At 45.9% G+C, this 22008-nt stretch overlaps 1 protein-coding gene across 3 annotated transcripts in view; it reads left to right on the top strand.

Annotated features, from left to right (window-relative positions):
- Positions 1-21913, top strand: part of AFG2A (AAA ATPase AFG2A) — a 241054-nt gene extending 219141 nt beyond the window's left edge. For 2 of the 3 annotated variants that reach the window (XM_019666169.1, XM_019666093.1), the window contains one exon: positions 20465-21913. In XM_019666169.1, the coding sequence (XP_019521714.1) occupies positions 20465-20641 (177 nt within the window). In that variant the 3' untranslated portion in view covers positions 20642-21913. Of the gene's footprint in view, positions 1-11133; positions 11166-20464 lie in introns of all 3 variants that reach the window. The other variant, XM_019666239.1, reaches the window with a different exon arrangement.
- Positions 21914-22008: the final 95 nt, after the last annotated feature.

Here is a 22008-nt window from a genome sequence, read left to right as displayed (position 1 = left end):
ACACCCCCGCCATGCCCCCTCTTTGCCTTGCTCTGGAGTGTTCCTTCACAGGGAGGCCTCACTGCCGGCCGCCATCACATTCTTACTTTCCTTTAAAGCGCATTCCTGAAGGGTCTACTCTGTGATGTCACTTAGCTCCCACGAGATGTTTCTCTTCCTCATTGAGCTCCGTGGGGACAGCCTGATGGAGGTAGAGCAGAGGTGCCAGGGTCCGGCAGGCCAGGTTTACACCTGCACCCACGTCTGCGAGCTATTGGGCAGATGTACCAAAAGTCTTTAAGTGTCATTTCCTTCATTTATAAATGGTGGGGGCGGGGGGTGCTGCCTACCTCATTGTTGGATAAATTAGATGTGTGAAGTCTAGATCGCTCGGGAATCAGTGTGTGGTGGTGGGGATGCTAGTAGTAGTATATCAGTAACTGTTGCCAGCGTCATCGGTGCTAGTCTCCCACCCGTGACTGTCACCATCATCACGGTGGTGCTCTTCCGCCCCAGCATTTTATGTTCCTCGTGTCCGTTACTACACTTCGCCGTCTAAATGGGCATTGACGTCATTGTCTCACTCCCCCTCTAGTTCTCGGTCCTTAGGGGTTGTCTTTATGACCCCTGCTCCCCAGGAACATAGAACAATGGCTTGGCCATAGGTTTTCCCAAGTGAGTTGACTGGAATAGCCCTGTCTTGCCCTAAAAGAAACACTGGCCTCACAGTGTTCTCATGATTTGGCGCTGGCATGTTTGTAGCATATTAGCATACTAAAAAGTCATGGTTGTATTTCCAATCTTGAAACTAGCCTTAAAAATGTTGTATTTTAATTCCTCAAAGACGTAAGGACCTATATATTTAGATCTAGATAGTCTGAAGTAATTCTTATTCTTGAAAAAAATCTACTTTATATCAGATACGTAAATGCTATCTGTAGTAAAATATTTAAAATAAGATTAAAGTAACATAGACTTAAAGTTCTTACATTAAAATGTATCTGTCTTACTTTTGATTTTATACTTTCTGATGTATGAAATCAAAGCCAACTGCAAAGTTTTTTTGGCTTAAATAACTAGCAATTTTTCCTTTTATATTATGTTTTTTCTTACAAAATCCTGACTTTCTATCTGTGAACCTATTTTCGGAAAGCAGGTTTTCTGCTTCTTAGAACTGTCCCTTCTTCACAAATCACACATTGTCCTGGTCACAGTCACCTATAACAGCTTCGTTTGTTGTTTGGAGGACCAGAAGTGTAGGTGCAGTGCTGCTGGTGGTTTTTCAAGGACAAAGTAGGGAAAGCGTCGTCGTGTTCCTACTGGTCTGAACTCCTGTGACAAGGGAGTGCCGAAGCTCCTGGATCATACTGACAGCCCAGGCGGGCCTTGGGGGGGGCCTTGGGGAAGCAGCGTAAATGCACACAGAGTGCTTTACAAAGTAAAGTAGCAGCACCCAGAGGCGCTGAGCTGTGCCCTGGCCAGGCACGCATCGGTCAGAACGGCTATCGGAGCAGCAGTTTCACAGAGCTCAGCCTTAGGTGGTGTCGTCAGAGCACTGAAGCTGCCGAGCTTCCCTGAGCTAAGCACACCTCTGCAGTGAGCCCTGGGAGAGGGTGCTCAGGGTGGTGGGGTCAGGAGAGGGAGGGGTGGCCCCAGGCAGACCGAATTCACACTTGGAGTACTTTCAGGAATTATTTGCAGCCACTCAGAAATATAAAATAGTATCGCAGCTGAGAGCTTTATTTAACATTCCATTTAGCTTTAATCTCTACCATTTTATTTGGTGACTGGGTATTTAGCGCAGCCCCATTTTGTGGAAGGCTGGCCGAGAGCGCCTTTCAAATCACTGGGCGTCAAAGCTGCCGGACTGACTCTAGAACGTGAGCATACAAGCTCAGTGCTCCCGAGTCTGTGGAGACTTGTGTTTTGGTGTTGGAAGTCTAACAATCAGTCTAACAATCAGTCCAGGCAGTACGCACGATGTGATGTTAAATACATGTGGTCAAAAACCAAATGATTAGGACTGAAGCCCCAACTTGGGTTAACATAAGTCAAATGTCAGACCTTATTCTCTTCGTCCGTTCCCCTTCTTTCTCCATTGTTCTCACTCATTCCTTCCACATATATTTATTGAGGCTCTAAGTACTACTGTATGTTAGTGAACAAAATAAACAAAAGTGTACTCTTGGTGGGGCTTCATTTTTGTGAGGGGAAACAGATTATTGACAAAGTGAGTGACAGCGTAATCTATTAGATGGCAGTGACTGGGAGTAGGGGGGTAAAGCAGTGAAGGAAGAAAGGGTTACGGGGAGGAGGCAGCGGGTTTCAGTAAGGTGGCCAGGGGAAGCCTGACTGGAAAGGTGACGCCCGAGGCGAGTGACCATGCAGGCGCTTATCTGGGGGGAGAGCATTCCAGAAGAGGGAACAAGTGCAAAAGCTCCGAACACAACCAAGCTCTTCATGTTTTCCAATAGCCGGGAAGCCTGTGCCACTGGAATGAAGAGAGTGTGGGGTGCTCTCTCCCACTGAAGAAAGTGGGAGGGGGTGACTGGCGCCAGATGCCACTAGTGGATCAAGTAAAGTGAGAACTGGGGACTGACCACTGGGTTATGATCATGACAGAGCAGCTCAGTGACAGGTCAGAAGCCTCCCTGAGTGGGTTTCAGTGAAAACGGAGGAGAGGAAGTGGACAATGGCAGATAAAGACAACTCACCAAGGACTTTTGCTGGTGGTGGATGGAGGACAAGGGAGGGATTATGTTTTTAAGATGAGAAATGACAGCGTATTTTTATGCGGGTGGGAAGGTTGACTCTGTGGGGGATGATCACAGTGGCAAGTCTTGACTTAGGGAAAAGGGAATAGAACCCAGTACATCAATAGGCCGGATCCCAGGTAGTCAGCAGCCAGGGGAGTGCAGCCATTGCAGCGGGAAGGAAAGTTGGGTGTGAGGGACGCGCAAAGGGACTGGGCAGCCTTGATGGTGGTGACATATTAAAAGCTCTTCTCCGCCATGTAAACAAATTTTGTTTCCAGTGTTTGAATGACATCTACAGTATCCCGGTCCCATGGTCATTTACTCACTGTCCCTGGAGCTGTCTCCCCGTTTGGCCAACTTTTCAGTTATTCACATATTATTTCCTTTATTAAGCTGGAACCTCTCTCCTCCGGCGCTGGTCCTGGTTCTGCTTTCCAGAGCCTCGCGGGATGGACAGTTCCAGTCCTTCTCCGTGAGAGCCTGCCAAGGACAGAGGGTTGGCATGGCTTCTCACTGCCCACCTCTTCGCTTCCAGCTCTCACACCTCACCCTAGTGTTTCTGCTGGGATGTGGGTTAAGCCCCTGTCTCATCTGGTCTCTCTCCTCAGAGGGCCCAGCCAGGCGCATGTAATCAACTTCAGTGGTTAATCGGGGATCGTTTGTCCTGGCCTTTGGGTTCTTTGTTCTCCTAGGCTTGTTGTTTGGGAGGCTTCGGGGGGATTTTTGCATGTATTCAGTGTTTCTACCACAGCTTGCCATTTGACCAGCATGCCGACAGCGTTTTATCTAATGTGTGTGTCCCCAGGATGCAACCAAGGAAACAGCACAGCTGCCCAAGACTCCCCTCCAGCTGACCTTCCCCATTTGTTAGCCCTTCCTCGGTAGGATTGTCATTTTTGAGTTTTCATATGACTCCAGGTAAATCAATATCTGAAGCAGGAGACTTGCTCAAATGAAGTGGTGTGTGGCAAAGGACAGATACGAGTGACCAGGACGGTTAAGGCTGGATGGTAGAGTATGGTGTGTCACTGACCATGCGTCAGTGAGGCAGGCCATTTCAGGTCAGGGTAGCACATTTGGTGTCGGACCCTGGGCTGTGGGTGCCCAGAGACCTGCTGGGCTGAAAATGGGTGTCTCCCAGGCTTTTGAATAGGAGTGGTATTTGAAGACATGAGAGTAGATTTATTCTTTGAGAGGTGATAGATAAAGACTAGAAGCCAGGGGCCAAGAACAATATATCTACATCGGAAATGTCTGTGACATGTAAGTATGTCATCTTCTGAGAATGGAAACTAGTCGTAGCACATTACCATGCACGTGGAAAATGAAGGCAGGACAGCCACACTGGTTCGAATCGCCAGGGTAGATCAGAGAGTCCTGGTTTTCCATTCCCCGAGCCCATGGCGGCGCCTCCTGGCAGCCTCGGAGCTGAATCTGAGCTGCCTGTAGCCCCACTGCCAGCCCCATCCATTAGCGCTGGTTGCCTCTGCCCTTACAACAGTGTTGACTGCGTGGTGATCACCAGAGGCGGTGACAGTGAGTCAGCCCCTGTCACCAGGCTTCGGTGCTGGAGCGGGAAACCACTTGGAGAGGTGGAGAACTTGAGCTGTGACTAAAGCTGGCAGAGGCTGGTGGCCTTGAAAAAGACTGTTTGGAGAAGAACAATGAGAAGAAAATGGGCAGCACAGAGGCGAGGAAAGGAGCCAGAAAATCTGATTCCTAAGACTCGCCTTCTCAAAAATTATGAACGAGCAATGGTTGCAAAAGCAAGATTCTATAATTATCCCCATACAGTGAATAGGAGCATCTTACCAGGTTCTTCCTTCTTTGCTGGAATTTGACTTTTGTCCTATTTGACTGTCTTTAGACTTTGATTGACATATGAATAAATATTAAAAGGGAACAAAAGCCTGGAAACCACTCAAATGTCCATCACTTAGTACCTGGTTGAATAAACTATGCAGCCGTAAAAGGAATGAGAAATCGCTCTCTATATACCTATGAAGTGATTTCTAGGATAAATCATTAAGTGAGAAGGCAAGACAGAGAAAGGTGTGACTAGTATGCTAACATTTATCTAAAAAGGTGGCAGGAGCGTGTGGAAAGCTCCCCTTAATAACTATTATCCCAGCCAATAAATAAAGAAGGAATAACAGAAATATGATAGCACCATTTTGCAACCCTTAATGAAGTAGAGGACTTGGGCAATTAGAAGTGACTACAAACCATAAAAAGAGGGGCAGGCCGACACTAACGCATCTCTACGTCTCCTATGAAGTACTTGTTCCAAAAATCCAGTCTGAATCTGCTCAAGCCTCTAGATTTTATCACGCGTTTACAGGAAATACAGCAGACTCGGAACATGTTAATTCACCAAGGGGGCGCAGTCAGGAAAAGAATGGATGTGGGAAACTGTATAGGACATAGACACAGTTTCTTCAGCATAAATTGTGAGGGAAAGAGGGGGAGAGATCCTTTAAATACGAGAGATATTAACTCAATTTAATATGTAGATCTTATTTTGATCCCAGTTTGAACAAACCGTGAAATAATACATTCATGAAAAATTGACAAATTTTTAAGGCTGACTAAATATTGATAATAGGAAGAAATTATTGCTATTTTTAACGTAATGATGTTATGCTTTTCTTAAAGGCATTTTTTAGAGATATACGCTGAAATATTTATGGATTAAATATTATGATTCCAGGATTTGCTTGGAAAAAAATCACCGCAGCGTTGGGGGTGAGGATTAGGGTGTAGATGAAACAAGCTTGGCTTTGAGTTGCTCCTTCTTAAAGCTGGGTAACGGGAATGGGAGTTCACTGTACATTATTCTCTCTGCTATTGTGTATGTCTGAATTTTCCCTAGCTAGAAAAACAGTATTTAAGTGAGGTGGGGAAAAAGATCATATCCTTCCCCTAAATGCTCACGAAGGGTTTCATTCTCCACTCCCTCCCCTCTCTACATTCACCGTCCTGGGGAGTGGGAATTGGGCACATTTACAAAGGGGGTGGAGCTGTTGTGGAAGACACTTCAAATCGTTTTCCAGCCACTTAGAACGGCAGAATTAAGTCAAAGTTCCCCACGCTTGGGATGCCGTCCATTTCAGCCTGCCCCTCCTTAAGCCCTGCCAACACACATTTCCAGTTACATGCACAATTTTAATTGAATTTAGGGACTGTCTCCAAATAAAATTTCCACAAACTTCCAAACTAAACAGCTCCAGACTCGAGCTTCGTAATCTATTAGCTATTTATGACCCCTCTCCCAAACAAAAAAGCGGAGCTTTTATTTGCTTCCTCTTCTGAAGTTCATTCAGACTTCCCCAGTTGCCAAGAAAGAAAATGGATTTAACACAAAGATAACGTCAAACTTTGACCATGACCCATCCTGGAATCATCATCCAAAAAGAATAGCTTTAATTTTTCCTACAGACCCTGTAATGGGCTCCCAAGAAGTTGACCGGAGGCCCTTGAGGCTTTTCCACTTCGTCCTGTGGCCTGGAAGTAAGTTGTACAAGACAGTGTAATAATATCTGGACCGCTGATGAGCGGCACCGTCCGAGAAAACGGCAGCAAGAAACGGCTGGCCCCTCTGCGGCCTGCTGGGCGCATGCCGGGAGTGTGACTGGCAGGGAGCGGGGACACGGGAACCAGGGGCACAGATTCCAAAGTGGCACTTTTTCAGCAGGACCTTTTGAGGTAATGTGTTGCCAAGACAGCATTTGAGAGGAAGCAGTGTGTAAGCGACCCGAGTTTACATGTCGGCCGAGAAAGGTCCGGGGCGCTTTTTACGTCCTCCCTCTCATGGTTCAACCAGACAACCCAGGCCTGCTGCAAATCATCTCGTCCCCTCCCACCCGCTATGTTGCCACAGTATGACCACACACACACACACACACACACACACGCACGCACGCACGCACACGCACGCGGTTGATTGGATGCAGAGGAAATAACCTGCCTCAATGGGCCCCCGTCGTCGCAGCCTTTCCCCAGACACACTGACTGCGCCAGGCCGACTGGAGACTGTCCACAGGCGTTTGCTTGGTTCCGGGACGTGAGAAGATGAGAACTCCCTGCTGGCGACACTGGAAGATACAGAACATAGAAACTGCACTGCCGTGTTCCTACCCTGTGGGAACACCATGCTGTGGTGAGAGGTAAAAGCTGAAGCACAGAGACAGCAGAGGTGACAGCCGTGGGGGCGCCTGCTGACATGCCAGGGTCTGGCCCCGTGGACCGCCAAGCCCCAGCCACACCCCTGCCCCAAGGTTCTCTTAGACCCAGTCACATCCCTCTAGCGGAGTCAGTCCCCCTTTGGATTCCAGTGGGACTTCTGTCCCCAGCAGCGGAGCCCTAATAACAGCAGGGAAGGGAGCAGGTTTGGGGGAGTGGGGTACCCAGCTCAGAGGCTCTCAGCACTGCCTCAGAAGCTCGAGTCCCCTTTGGTCAAAGTTGGCCTGGTGGCGTTTGTTACAGCAGTTGAAAAGCACATAAGCCTTCACATCTTTTCAGGACTTGGGTTTCTTCGTAAAGAAAACAAATCAAAAGCGTTCATTAAAAGATTGATATAAAAATTTAATAATTCTGAGGTTAACCCAAACCTTAGCATAATCTTCCATGGGAACATTTGTGTTTGTGTGTGTGGGTTTTAAATTCCACAAATATTACTAAAATGAGCAATCGGCAGAAAGTTGTTTTAAAATATTTTGTTTCAGCATGTAAAATCTCGTTTTATTGCAGAATTCTTTTGTTAAAGGCACAGCTATGCTGGGCTGCTGCCAGAGTGATGGGATCTTAACAGCCAGTTAATTTTAAAAGATTCATAAATGCTGGGGCTTCGGAACTAGTGATGGCAAAATGTACTTTAGTGCTTAGACTCACGCCGCACCTGTGAACTTATGCTGCATCTGCAAATGACTGTGAGTGTGTGTGTGTGTGTGTGTGTGTGTGTACATACACAAACATACATAGGAATGTAGATATATTTTTTTTCAGAGAGAACGGAGTTGCGGGGGAGAGCAGGACAGAGCTGTAAAGTAATTCAGAATTTCTCCTGGCTCTCACACTCTTCAGTGCTGTTGTAAATGTGTACAAAGGATGCCTTGAACACGCCATGGGAAGGGGGGGATGGGGTTAGTTCCAGTTAGATGCCAGCTTGCTAAAACGGAAATGCTTGCTACCAAGGGGTAGCCCATCTAAAGCTAGTGACCACACCTCCAAATGAAACAGCACAACCCTTCACAGGAAATTCCTGGCACTTGCTTCAATTTTCTTCTCTTTACAATATTATAGGTTGCTTTTATGTGTATATTTTATCATTCAAAATAGAGAATTCATTTACTAAGATTGCAAAATAGTTTCCATTGTATCATCCCTAATCCCTTTGTGTCCAGTTGACTCATCTCTGGAAAAATAGTTTCTGTTAGTAGAAATATCTACTGGTCTCTTTCCAATGGTAAATTGCTTGTTTGGTTGGTTGGTTTTTGATGGTTAGAAATCTGAGGAAAGTTCACCTAGTTTAAAATGATGAGGTAAAATGTATGGATACAGTCCTGAGATTTACTCAGTATACATACTCAAATTCATTTCCATTTTATGTCTTTAGATTTTAAAAACTAAATGAATAATCTACGCTTTAAAAATTCACTATTCTTTAACACACCGAACTGCTGCATTTCCGATACCAAACTAATCTCACCAAGTGATGATCTAATACACCTTTTAAATTTAAAAAGATTTTATGCATGATTTCTTCATTATCAACAAGCAGTTTCCTCGACCCTCTTTTTCCAAAACCCTTTCCGTGTATGTGGATTACCCTTATGGCTTTTCTCTTAGTTTTTAGTTTAGTCTTTACAAGTAGACATTTTTCAATCTTTCCTTAGGAGACTTTCTGGCTTTTTTCATTGCTCAACTTGACAGAAACCTTATTCTCTCATTAGCATTCTTGCAAAGGAGTTTGCGTAACAGTAGTTAAGAAAGAATGTTTGGGTTTCATAGTCATTAAGTAATGGACTTCGTGATCAGAAGAGAAAAGCATGCATGTCTGGGTTAAAGCCTTCGTAAACTGAATCATCTTTATTCTCCACCTTGACCTGGACTAAAAGTAGCCAAAATGAAAATGATTGTCCTGTCATTTGATGATTGTCCTATGAATGATTGGCTTTACAGGTATTTGTAATTCCTTTTAAGTTATATCACATATATTTTTTATTGTTAACAGGCAAGAGCTGTATCTCACTATTGGCTTTCTATTTAGTAAAATTAGAGATTTCCCCTTTTTCTCCATTTTAATAGACATGCAGGAAATAAAGCTCAGTGTCGCACTCCTTACAAGACCAAAGGCCATATAATTTTGCGGATAAGAAAGCAAGTCCCTCGCTTTCTGAATACCTAATGTAAAATGTTATTTCCAAACATCAAAGCCTACATGCACTTAAATTTAAAAAATCACTCCAAGCTAACTAAAATTACACATAGTTTAATTTTAGTGCCACTAGTAAATTCTAATCTCAGGGACTTGCGTTCTGCATTCCTTAACTAGTGTGCTTAAATGTGTAGTCTTACTGTCTTATTAACCTAAGTTTGTTTGTTTGTTTGTTTTTTAATAAATGAAATAGGATATAGGTCTCTAGGTTCCTCTTCTTGTCAATACAGATCTCAATAGAATGTAGTTATATGGAGGGGCAGCTGTTAAATTTGTCTACTATACAAGAGGAAGATCTAAGTGAAAACTACCTGTCTTCACTAGGATCACCTATACTGTGTAACTCCTGTACTCTCCCACTGTGGTAATGTAGCCAGATTGCATTCCGGCCTCAGTCACCCAGAAAGGGGAAGCTAGATATATATGAATGATGCAGCATTCATAGGATTAGGGAAGGTTTGAAATATAGTTACTCTAGAGCAGTGGTTCCTAACCCTTTGAGCATTAGGGTTCCCTTCTAGAATATGATGGAAGCTTTGAACCCTCTCTCTAGAAAAAGACATATATACATGTAAAAGTTTTCATAAGTTTTGGTATGTTCTTAAATCCATCTAAATATCCATGGACCCTAGGTTGCTATATGACCAATATAAACACACAATACTCCTGAAATGCTACTTGAAATAGCATCTAGTTCGTGTACCAAATAAGGCAGTGCTGCTTTATTATTATTTAAATTTAAAACAAAATAATGTGGGCTTCTAAACAAATGGTTTATAAGCAGCTTAGCATTATCAGTCAGAAGAAACAGAGAACGTCTTGAAAGTGTACAAAAGAGAAGATACATGAATATATCCTGGGTATATTAGAATATCTTATTTGATGGTGATATCACTTAATAAAAATTCGTTTTTATTTGTATGCTAAAGGGAAAGAACAGCTTTCCTTCAAGACAACACTACCGTCAATGAGAATGACATCCATAAAATAAGTGTAAGATAAATAACCATATTGTCTTCTCACTCCCGTCACGTGCTAATGGTCTATTTAGGGTTTCTCCTCAGGACCTATCTTCATGTGCCCCTTAGCTAGCTACAAATTGTCAAGCCATTTTTTCTGTTTAACCCAGAAACACCATACCGTACTGTTTAAAAAGATGTTAAGGATGCCCGGCAAGGCGCCGATCAGGCCGGAGCGGCCTGTGGCTGCTTGGAAAAGGAGAAAGGAAAAAGGACCTCATTCTCTAGTGTCAGGTGGGTGTCAGGTGGGTGAAATGGGAGGAGGTGGTCAAAAGGTACAAGCTTCCGGTTGTAAAGTAAGTAAGTCCTGTGGTGTAGTGTACAGCATGGTGACTACAATTAGACACACTCTACTATATACTTGAAAGTGCTGAATGCCTGGGCTAAAGGTGCTGCGAATGTTCTGCCTCTCAAATACAGTCAGGCGTTGCTTAACCACGTTTCAGTCAATGACGGGCCAACCACATACACGAGGGCGGTCTGAAAAGATTGTCATGGACCTGAAAATGCCTACTGCCTAGTGACGTCCCAGCCGCCATGACACATTACGCACGTGTTTGTGATGCTGTCAGTGTTAACACCTACTGTGCTGCCCGTCGTGTAGGAGGACAGCACATACTGTTACGTATGGTACTAAACAGCTATGTTACTGGTTTATGTATTCATGTACTACACTTTTTATCATTCTTTCAGAGTGTATTCTTTATATTTTAAAAAGTTGGCTATTAAACAGTATACTGGGTTACACCATCACCAGCCTCATGCATCTTGTGTTTACTGCATCTCTTGATTGCAGCATTTTCTCTTGTGCTTGATTCAGCCTCGTGTTGTTTCGTAAATTTAGCGCAGCCTAAGTGTACAGTGTTTATAAAACCTACAGTAGTGCACAGTCACGTCCTAGGCCTTCTCATTCACTCGCCACTCGCTTCCCTGTCTCACCCAGAGCCACTGCCAGTCCTGCAAGCTCCATTCAGGGTAAGTGGACATTTTTATCCCTTATACCGTATTTTTACTGTAGCTTTTCTGTGTTTAGATATGTTTAGATACATAGATACTTAGTGTCATGTTACAGTTGCATGTCGTATTCAGCACAGTAACATGCTGTACAGTTTTGTAGCCTCGGAGCAGTAGGCTGTCCCATACAGCCTAGGTGTTACCCCATCCAGGTTTGTGTAAATGCACTCATTGATGAAATTGCCTAATGATGCATTTCTCAAGAACTGTCCCCATATTAAGTGACAGTTGACTTCACTCCATTCTATGAGTGCTCGACAGCGTCCAGAATCCCAAGGTAGACAAGATCCAAAGAAGGCTCCCCAGGGCCTGAAGCCAGGGCATGTTTATGGGTGTGCTGGAGCTGACAGATGAGGAAACACCTGGTATGGGAAAGCTGGTTTAACATCCCGCCTACTCCTCCCCCAGTCACCGCCTCCCAAGCCCCCACAATCCTCCAGATGCTGACAGGAGTCCCAGAGCATGGGGACTGTGCTGGTGGCCTCTCTCCTCTTTGCCTGCGGCCAGCCTCGAGCTCTCCCATTTCTGGGTGCTTTTACCCAAAGTTGGTGCCTCTTCCTTGATTCCACTAGCTTTCTGGCCACAGCTTGGTCGTCAGTCCCAGAAGTGTTCCCAAATACACAAATAATTTAGGATGGCCCATTGTGCCCGAGACGTTTTTCCTTTTTTACTCCATTGTAGACATGTTGGCTGCAGTTGTCACAGCAGAACCCGTGTGTGTGTGTGTGTGTGTGTGTGTGTGTTTAGAAAAGCAAAAACTAGTTTGCATTTCTGTTCATGGATGACCTCAGGAAGAGACTGTTTTGTAGATTCCCAAAGGTCAAGGGACGTGCTGACCTGGTACATTTTGGGAGGAGGTCAAGGCTATACAGCTGGAGGGCCTGCATGGAACTTCTAGTCTAGTGAGGGAAATAGACATTTACCACCAATAACCTTCTATCCTGACCATTGTAATATGACAAAATAGTACAAGCTGCTGCCAGACCCTTACAACAAGTGAGCTAAAGCACTCAGGCATGGGGGCTGCGGACGTGAATCTGCCTTGGGCACTGCCTGCCAGCGAAACCTTCACACTGAACCTTGAAGGGTAACAGATCGGCCAGAGCTTCACACATCTTGTTCCAGGAAAGCAGACTGTGTTCTTCCCTGCTGTACTCCCCAGGGCCTGGTGCCTCGTAGGTGATAATAACAGTTTCTTGAATAAACGAGTGAGTGGAGTGGTCGCAGCCTCTGTCTGCCCTCTCATCCTTGCCCTTCCCGTTCTCCATTCCCATGCTAGCTAGTGTGTTCTTTTCCAAACTAAAAATACTACTTTTTATCTTATAGTTCACTTGGTATTAGAAACACTTAAAATTCCCACAGGTACAGATGGTTGCAGAAACAATAAGAATAAAAACTACATATCTTTCCAGGCCCTAAGCTCTGTGGAATGACTGATTCGTTTATGAATTTTTAAAAAGCAAAAACTATAATGGGTATGCATAGCTGTACATGTACTTCAGCTGTATATATTTTCGAGACCTCAAAATAACTTTGAATCAGCAAAATTAAGCAACCAAGGGTTTTCCCCCTTCTGTGATGCGATGTCATTAGGCTTTGAATCTGTCTTTACAGACATTCTTATTTTCTTTTGACTCAGTACTGTACAGGGCATTCTAGATCTTGTGAATTTAGCATAATCCCGGATGGATTAATCATCGTAAAGCTTATTTTGCAGATAATCCAAAGGAACTATGCAGCCCAAGAGCCACAGTTAGGTAGTTGAGTAAATTTGAAATGACGTCCTCCCAAGTCCTCACGCCTAGTCCCACCACATAAGGTTTTGGTGAGGTGGCTTTTAAAGGACTTCAAAGAAGAGCCGTTTGCTTCCCCCTCGACCTCCCTCGGGCCGTTTTCCTCGCTAAGCTGCTTTCTTGGAAGTCCCGGGCACCCCTCGTCCTTCGTGCCTGGGCCAGCCTGACTTCCGTCTGCTGCTCCGTGGCCGGAGCCTGCTGTGCTCCCTGCAGTCACCTTTCATGCCCGGCCACTCGGCAGGGCTCAGTGGGGCCGGGAGAATGGGCCCTGGGCACCCACGGGGCGCATAATCTCTCAGGTAGCCTCCTCCTTGAAGCATCTCCAGCGCAGGCTATTCGCAAACAGCAGGATACCACTCTCCGCTGGGCTCCTAATCCCTCCGCCACACAGGGAAGGAGTCGCGGGGCTGGGAAAGTGAAAAGAAAGGCGGGGGCGCGCACAATGTCAGCGCCAGCTGCAGCCCAATTAAGCTCAACAGGCCACAGGTGTTCCAGACAGAGGACGCTTTTAACAAAACCGCTGCCTTGAAATACCTAAGACTTTTTCAAGCACTGCAGCCCATTTCTTTTGGTGGATTCTTTAAAGCTATTTAATGCACTTGAAACACAAAGAAGCTGAAAAGCACACGTAGGCCTCACTGGACGCGCTTTCTTCACACCAGACAGCGGGAGAAGGGCCTGAGAGCCTGGCTGCTGTGCAGGAGAGTGCCGCCTGCCAGCCCTGTGCTCGCCGGCTCCAGCCCTCGGGTGCCCTTGAGGTCCCCGGGCACTCCCACGCAGCCCTGCGTGTGCGCTTAGGGGCACATGGATCGCGCTCGCCCGCGCCTCCCTCCTCAGGGCCTGCCCACCCAGGACTGGCCCGGCCCCGCGGGCACACTGAAAACTGGCTCCGTGCGCGCCACAGATCTGCGTGCCTGGGCCAGGGGGTGGGGGTGGGGCGAGGGACCCAAGCTGCGCTTCCGCAGCTGGTTGAAGCCGCTGTCGGCACTTGGTCCCTTTGCCACGGGCCCCCTGTTTTGGAGCGGGAGTGAGGAGGATCCTAGTGGTGGAGGCTCGGGCAGAGTTGCAGCATCCGTGGCGGACGTGACCAGCTCCCCGGCCCTTCCCCGCAGCCTGACAGCCGCTCGGGGGGGGGGGGGGGGTTTGCAGTCAGCAGCAAAACGCGCGCGCACCGCCCCGGCCTTGTCTGGGAATGGAAGTAACTGCTGGGTTCGCTTTGGGTCCTGAGCTGCCCAGTGCACCAGCCCAGAAGGTGGCGTCCTGTGAGACGGGACGGGCAGGGACTGGATCACATATTCATTTAGGGGAATCCCTGGAGCACTGGCCGCCACGTGCAGGAGTATTCACTCGCCTGCACTACTACTCTTCTTTATCACATCGTTTTTAAAAATTCTTAGTGCCGCTGAGGAGACGTGTTGGTTTTCATCTTCACAGTCGGCCTGCTTCTGTTTTACAAGCTGACCCACCTGTTTCAGCTCTTCTCCCTCGTGGATAGGGAAGACAGCAGGCTGTGTGTGAGGTTTCTTTTCTTTTTTTTCTTTTTTTTTTTTTTTTCACAGTGAAGAAAGACATTGTTCTTATTCTTCGCTGCATTCAGAATTCAGAATTCCGGCAAAATTGCCTCTCTTGCCCTTTTGCATTTAAAAGTGAGGTAATTAGATTTCCCAAGGTTCAGTGGTCAAGGGCCTTCTCCTGGGAAGCTGCCTCCCAGACGCAAGCGCGCCCTCCCCCGTGCCGACGCCCCCTAATCCAGTTACTGCTATATTGTTGGTCAACAGGCCCTGCTCTCTCCAAGGGCCAGCCTGGCGTGGCAAGTCACACGCATGTGTCCCTGAGCTTTCACTGCAGAGTTCTTTCCTGCGTCTGAAAACAGTCGCTTACTCTTTGCTTCAGTGACTTTGTTTTGAGGGTTTCTAAACAGTTTCAATAAAAAGTATTTTCCTTTCCTGTCTCTTAGGAACTCATCTCAAATATGCCTACATCTTTCACACAGAGAGTTCCTGCTTCTTTTTCAGATTATTTTTCAGGCTATTTTTCAGATATCTGGTAAGACTGTGATACATGGCACCCACAAAATAGGTGCCACAAACAACAGCGTCTCTTCGTGTAGCTCTGACAGTGAGATCTTGGGCCCACGCTGCTGGTCTTTTGTCTCCTTTTGTTATTTCCTCAAACAGATATTTTCACCTCTGCAGCAAGACACATATATTTTTTTAAAAGTTTGGGTATCAATTTTCAGTCAAAACCAAAAAGGAGCACAGAAAACACACTCAGCTTTACAGAGCCGGCCAAAACATTTTGCCCTTACAGCCTGATGGCAAAAGCAACCTTACTGGTAGTTGGCTAATAATTGTTTTAAATGACCTCATCTGAGCCTATGGGGGAAGAGGACAGGATGGTGAAGGGACTAGGGGAAGGCTTCCAAAATCCTTTTTGCCAAAGAAGTTAAGGCGCTCAAGTGCCAAGACTTTTCTTTCTAAACGGGTTATTTAACATTGCTGGCAGACAGTCTGATTCGACTTTGTTCATCTGCACATCTTCTCAATGACGTTTTGCTATGGCCTCATGGGAAGAATGCACCGAATCACCCTATCACTAAGGAGTGCAGACTCCTCCTGTTTTTGATGTAGTGCCACCAGAGTGGTGAGCCCGTGGTGCCTGTGTCCCCTGTAGAACGAAGCATACACTTACCCCACGAGGTTTTCTTACAAGCTGCCGAGAGTGGTGAGAGGCTTAGTGCAAAGAGACCTTTTGAAGGTCCTTTATCTCAGTTCCTGTAGTGTTCTTTCCCCAATAGAGAGATGTATGAGCAAGTTTATCTGGAAAAGCCTTACCTTTCTGAAGCTTAATACAGAAGAGAAAACCCCTCCACAATTAATAGGTGTCAGATTACTTTCACCAAGTGAGACAATAGATCGCCATTTACAGAGTTTTGTGTTTGTTTGTTTTTTTAACAAAGCTTCCATTTCAGTCCTCTAAACCAATACATATGACTGCGTTGTTGGTAAATTTCCAGGAATCTTTCTCAATTACAGTGCGGTTTTTCCCCATGACAGCCCAGCAACGAAAGTTCCTGCCCCTGTGTAACAAATTTTCATACCTAAGGAAGCGTCCCTCAAGATAACACAGGCATACGTGTACTCCTGCTGAAAGTTTTCATTTTTATTTCTTCTGAGGAGGCAAGAGCTAGACTCACAGTCGAGCCCGGACTGACACAGTGCTTGAGATGAGCATACATCACAGTGTTAAACCATTTTTGTTACTTTGTCATTCCAAAAGCGTCAGTATTAATGGACACTCTGGGTCATGTGAAAAGGAAGTGAAAATAGCACAGAGTATTGACCAGATACGAGAAAGATGTGTGTATCATGCACTTTTTGAAAATTTGTTGATAGTTAAGGAGCTGTTCAGTTCAGGTCAACAAATATGCATCGACTATTTACACCTCTGAGCACAAGTGTGTGCTGTGGCTGCTGCCCTTTGACCTCTTTAAACAGACAGGTCCTGCAGCCACTTGCTCAGCGCTTCCCCTTTACTCTCTGTTCTAGAGCAGGGGCAGCCAACGGAGGATGTGTGAAGAGGCAAGAGCCGCAGCGTGCCGCCAGCGAGCTGTTCGGCATGGCTCAGCACCTCCCAGGGTGTGTGCTAAAGACCACCAATAACCCTAAAGATGGCCAGTTAGAGGTTTTCTGCAAAAACAGGGCACAGAGAGTTCTGTGGGAAACTGGGTTAAAGAAAATTAAGCAGACCCTCATCGCCAGGCTTCACAAAATCCTTCAAGTTCAGGTGTGCTTTGTGGGAAACAGCACATACGCTGTTACCTAAACCCCGTTTGCTCGGAAACCCTTCTTCCTCTGAAAGGCACTGACACCTCATGGGGAATGACCATGAGAACAGGCAGGAAAGCTGCACTTTTCTTAGGAAACACGGCACCTTGGAACTCACGCCAAAGTGAGTGACCCCCGAGCAAACAGAAACCAGCCCTCATGAGATGGACCTCCTAAAATACTTGTGTTTTCAGACCCGTCTTCTTTGAGTCAGGAGAGAAGAACCAGTAATACAATTAATGCTTTTCCTTCTGGAATTTTTACTAAGAAGCCCTTTCAGGAGGAAAAAATAAAAACAAAGGGACCTTTGGGAATTGTGCTCTGTCCACTGCTTGTGTATCAGCTGCCTGTGAATTGGGTTTAGAGCTTGAGAGATGACTCAGTGACTAGCCCTCCTGCCGTTACGGCCCACGTGACTTCTGAAAACTATCATTATTTTGTTCTTGTTATTTTTAGTGACATTTTGATAACAGAATTACTCTTTTTAATTCTCCATTTTGTTCTGCAGCCAGCTCGGTGTATTCCCTGGCCCCTTTCTCCCCACCTCGCTCTTTGTTTGCTCACTTTATTCCTCCCAGAATACCTTTTCCTTTCCTACGTGCATATCCAAATTCTGTCCCCACCCCAATCCAGTGTATGGGCACCAATTTCTTCCTCCTCTCCACACCTGCGCATTGTCCTTTTGCCTTGCTAACGGGACCTCTCGCGCCATGCCGCACGGGGCAGTAACTGCTGCCCCCCACTCCGTCCTGGTTTGGGAGCAGCAGAAGGCAGACATGTGTCTTGGATGCCTCTGCCTCCTCTGCCTGGCCTCGCCGAGTAGTTATATAGAGCAGCTGCTCGGTGAATGCAGACTGATGAAAGCAAGTGACTGGTCAGGCACAGTGTTAATAGTGTCCTATTTCCTCTCAGTTACTGCTGTGTGTTGCTAAGCAAATACGACAGGAAAATGAAGGTGGCAGAAAGGGTTGCCTCACTAACTAGCTCTTCGGGGCATCCTTGTAAATAAGGATGACATCTAACGAGGCAAGTTTCAAGTTCAAGCAGTCCTTCCGCATCCTTCGACGTGCAAACAGCTGCAAAGGTAGGAAGTCGCCCTCACCTGAGGCCCTTGAGATCCAGTGTTCAGCTGCTGTTTCCCTGGCATTGCCTCTCAGAGGCTCTCAAGGTCATCTCTGTCTCACCCAAACATTTCTCAAGGCGCTCGTCAGAGCTGCCCAAGTTTGCTGTATCTCACAGCTTTGTACTCCAAGTTGGATGGAATTGTTACTGGAGGGTCAGGCCAGCGCTAAATATAGTAGGGATTACTCACAAATGTGAGCGTGCACTAGCAGCCCCAAGTTACACAGCCGGCTTTCAAGTGGCGGTGACAGCGCTGCCCACATCTCACCACCAGTGCCCCTCTGTCACAGCCATGGAAGCTACCACAGGAGAGCAAAAAGCAATTTATAACTTAGAGAAAAATCTGTAGGTGCAGATCTAAAGGAAGAAAAGTTGACCTGCAAAGAGGAATTGCTCAGAGGAGCTGAGCCCAAGGACAGCCTTCGAGGTCTCAATGACCTGTCACTTCCCACTGCCTACATTTCTCCCCCTGCCACGTTAGTCTACCTGAATTCCAGTGACTCCAGGATAGTCAGTTCTTCTCCCAGTTTGATTACTGTGTATTGAGAGAGGAAGCCTATTAGACTGTTGGTTCACTTTCTCAGATGTGTCAGTGTTATTAGCCACTTACCACTGGTCCTGTGACCCAAATTCCCAGAACTATGAAAGATTCCAGGCAGCCTTACAGTCTCCTTCTTTCCTCAACCCACACCGACCTCCCAAGCCCACCACCCCACCACCATCACCATGTGAAAGCTCATCTGGCCACTCCATTTGCCTGCTCCCATCAGACTTAGCACATACCCCTGGTAGCTGATCCCTGTGTTGTACAAAATCAGGGGGCCCTAGTCACATAGCAGTCAATTAGTGTAGACATTAGTCATTGTCTAGCACACAGGGTAGGTACTCCGTAAATGTCCATAGCACGGTGGCGCTGGGTCCAGCTCTCTCTGAGGTTATGTCTCGCTTATAAAGTGTGCAAGACATGGCATTGGCCCAGGGTGGTGACTGCTTTCTGCACTTAGCCTGGGGAGGGGGCCACGCAATGGAAACCTTCCTGTACTGTCTCAAAGAGAGCTAGAACTCCACCTGCCAGCAGGAAATTTGGCCCCCTCTGCCTCTTCCTCTCTGATTCTTCTTCAGACGTTTCAGTCTTGCACTTCCTTCATCTGTGCAAGAACTGGAAGCGGTGGTTGCTCAGGTGGAGGGAGGTGGGGTGAGGCTCTCTCCACCTGATCCTTCACCTCCCTTCTTGGACGTCCTCAGGGTCCCTCTGGAGCACGGTGGATCCATTGGATCACCAGTATACCACGCTGGGCATTTCACATGCTTTTACTGTGCTTATTATCACATCGTGTTTTCAAAATACCTCGTTTTGCACCTAAGTATGTGATGAAGTTGTTTTACTAATCCCTGAAGTTTTGTCTTTTCCTTCAAGCTGGTAGTCGCTCTTTTCGGAAAAGCGTTAACGTGCCTAACCACGATGGTCACCTTCAGCGCTCATTAATGAAGCAGAACCAGACTTATTGTCGTAATCTGACAAAGCCATCTAAATCTATGCTTTTTTTTTTAATCCCCAAACATGCTGCTAAGTCCCCTAAAAAGCTACTGAACTGCTTTGGCAGCCGTTAGCCCAGCGTTAGCAGAGGGACCCTTTTCAGGAAGTGAGCAAACAGAAAACGTGCGGCATGGCCGGACAGATGGGCTCCGCGATGTGAGGGCGCAGTCCATGTCAATCACTGTTTTCCCGGTCGCCCTGAACATCACAATATCCCTTTTCATCCCACAAGCTCCTTTCACCACAGTAATGCGTCTTTAGAACGACGCTGGCATCAGCCTGCTTCCGCTGTCTGAAGTCCAGAGAGCTTAAAAACACATTTCAGGGTTCAAGACTTGAACCAGCCTCCCTCCCGCTTTCCTACCGCCCACTCTCTCCCTCCCTCCCGCTGCACCCCCCACCCCAGATTCCTACCCATTCTTTCAGCTTTCCTCGCTGAGTAAACAGAATTCACTTCTCTGTTCTAATGCAGCTCTCCAAAGTAAACGGAGACGCCTCCATCTGATATTCCCAAGATTTAAGAACTCATTAAAGAGATGCACATAAAGAAATGCTCTTACATGTCGGTAGTACATCAAAGGTTGAAAGGAATGTGGAAATTCTGTGCTGTGACAAGGTGTGCTGATGAGCACGCCTCTCTCGACCCCCACCCCCCACCCCTTGGTGCTTCCCTGCCCCCACCCCTGGTCCACACTCATCCTTTGTCTTCCTGCATGAGAAGCATGTGCTGGCCCATCCATTCCACCTTCACAGCCGCAAGCCCCTTCAGAGCAAGTGCCATGTCCTATACGTTGCTGTTCCTGGTCCTCGGTACTTAATATAGTGTTTTGGAATGAAGATGATTACTTTTTACCCTTTTGAAGATTTAAGTGGAATACATCTTGAAGGTAAAGTTTAGCAGTGTGCTTACAGTTGTATCATAGAAGTTACCCCAGGTGGATATTTGAAGCACTATGTTGATTGTCTTCTCTCTCCTGTCAGATTATCGCCGTCTGCAGAGAGGCAGCTCTTCAGGCCCTGGAAGAAGACATTCACGCCATCAGCATCATGAGAAGACATTTTACTCGGGCCTTGAGCACCGTGACACCCAGAATTCCTGAATCCTTGCGACGTTTCTATGATGATTATCAAGAGAAGAGTGGGCTTCATACGCTCTGAAAAAAAGATACATATTGATTATGCTACAAGGGCTTTCTAGAGAAAACTCGTTTCGTTTCTTTTAATTTTGTCATGAGGCTGTCAAAAAAGAAATCCTTAAACAAAATGTCTCAAGTATGTTGGCTAGAATTAAGGGGTTTCAGCTCTTGTAAACATTTAAAATCATATGGATACAATGAAAATATCCATGAAGATCTCTGGACAGGAGTTTAAATCAGTTTTGTCTGGAAATGTGTGCTGAGTTTTAAAATGCAAACTTTTGGCATTTTCATTTGGACCTGGTTCATTCATCCCATGAAATGCTTTCTTTGCTCCAGAATTCGTTTCAGTGCATTCCTAAATGCCAAACCTGTGGGCATCAATTTTATATGAGAACATAGAGAATGCGTGGTAAGAACTAGTTACAAAGGTTTATTTTTGAAGGCTCAACGATGAAATGGCCAAATGCACGAGCCAGACTTCTGGGGCCTCTTCCCCAAGTATGTATTTGTTCTCATTATAATTTACACCTACATTTTTGCTTTAGCCTTCTTAACATTTACTTATGGCAACTAAAAAACAAAGAACTAAGAGCTGTTTCATATCTGTCATGCCCTTTCAAAGTTTAAAAAATTGGAAATATAAGCCCAGTCCAGGGTTAGGGCAGTAGGCTTGATTTTTTTTTTTTTACATAAAATGCTAAAATAAATCATATGACGTGGTCATGTTTTAACTTGTACACATTTTCAGGTTACCAATGAACATTTTCAATTAAAAGATAAACCAAATTGTACTCAATCATATTGTCTCATGCTGCATTCTAAATATGTGTATTTATGCCCCTAGTTACTTATCCTTGAGATTTCTTGACACTTTCTCCATAAATATCCTTGAAACGACTGTCGGAAATTGACTCCCCGACTTCCTAGCAATGGAAAGAATGTGCACCTAAACCTGGTCACTGTAGATCTTTGAAAATTACCAGAAAGGTAAGTCAGGCAAGAAATACCTGGTTATCAAAACAATGGGCCTTACAATTTTGCAGTGGCGGATACTCTGAAGACCTGTCTCAACTGTTTCATCCTTTGCCTACTGAAGAAATTAGCAAGGCTTTTTTTCCCAGACTATACTGGTTTATTAGTACATAAAACCACCCAAGGGACAATGAATATTACTACAATTTAGGACTGTGCTGTCAAATACAATAGACAGTAGTCACATGTGACTAACTTTTCATTTTAAGTAATTAAAATTAAGTAATATTAAAAATTTAGTTCTTCAGGGCCGGCCGAGTGGCACGATGGTTAAGAACTCGCTTGGGACGCCAGAGGGCCCCGGTTCGGATCCCACATATGAGGGCCAGTGACACTGCCCTCTACAGCTAAGAT

The sequence above is a fragment of the Hipposideros armiger genome, unplaced genomic scaffold, assembly GCF_001890085.2.
Source record: "Hipposideros armiger isolate ML-2016 unplaced genomic scaffold, ASM189008v1 scaffold_1, whole genome shotgun sequence".
NCBI classification, from domain to species: Eukaryota; Metazoa; Chordata; class Mammalia; order Chiroptera; family Hipposideridae; genus Hipposideros; species Hipposideros armiger.
This window is presented reverse-complemented; position numbering and strand designations above follow the sequence as displayed.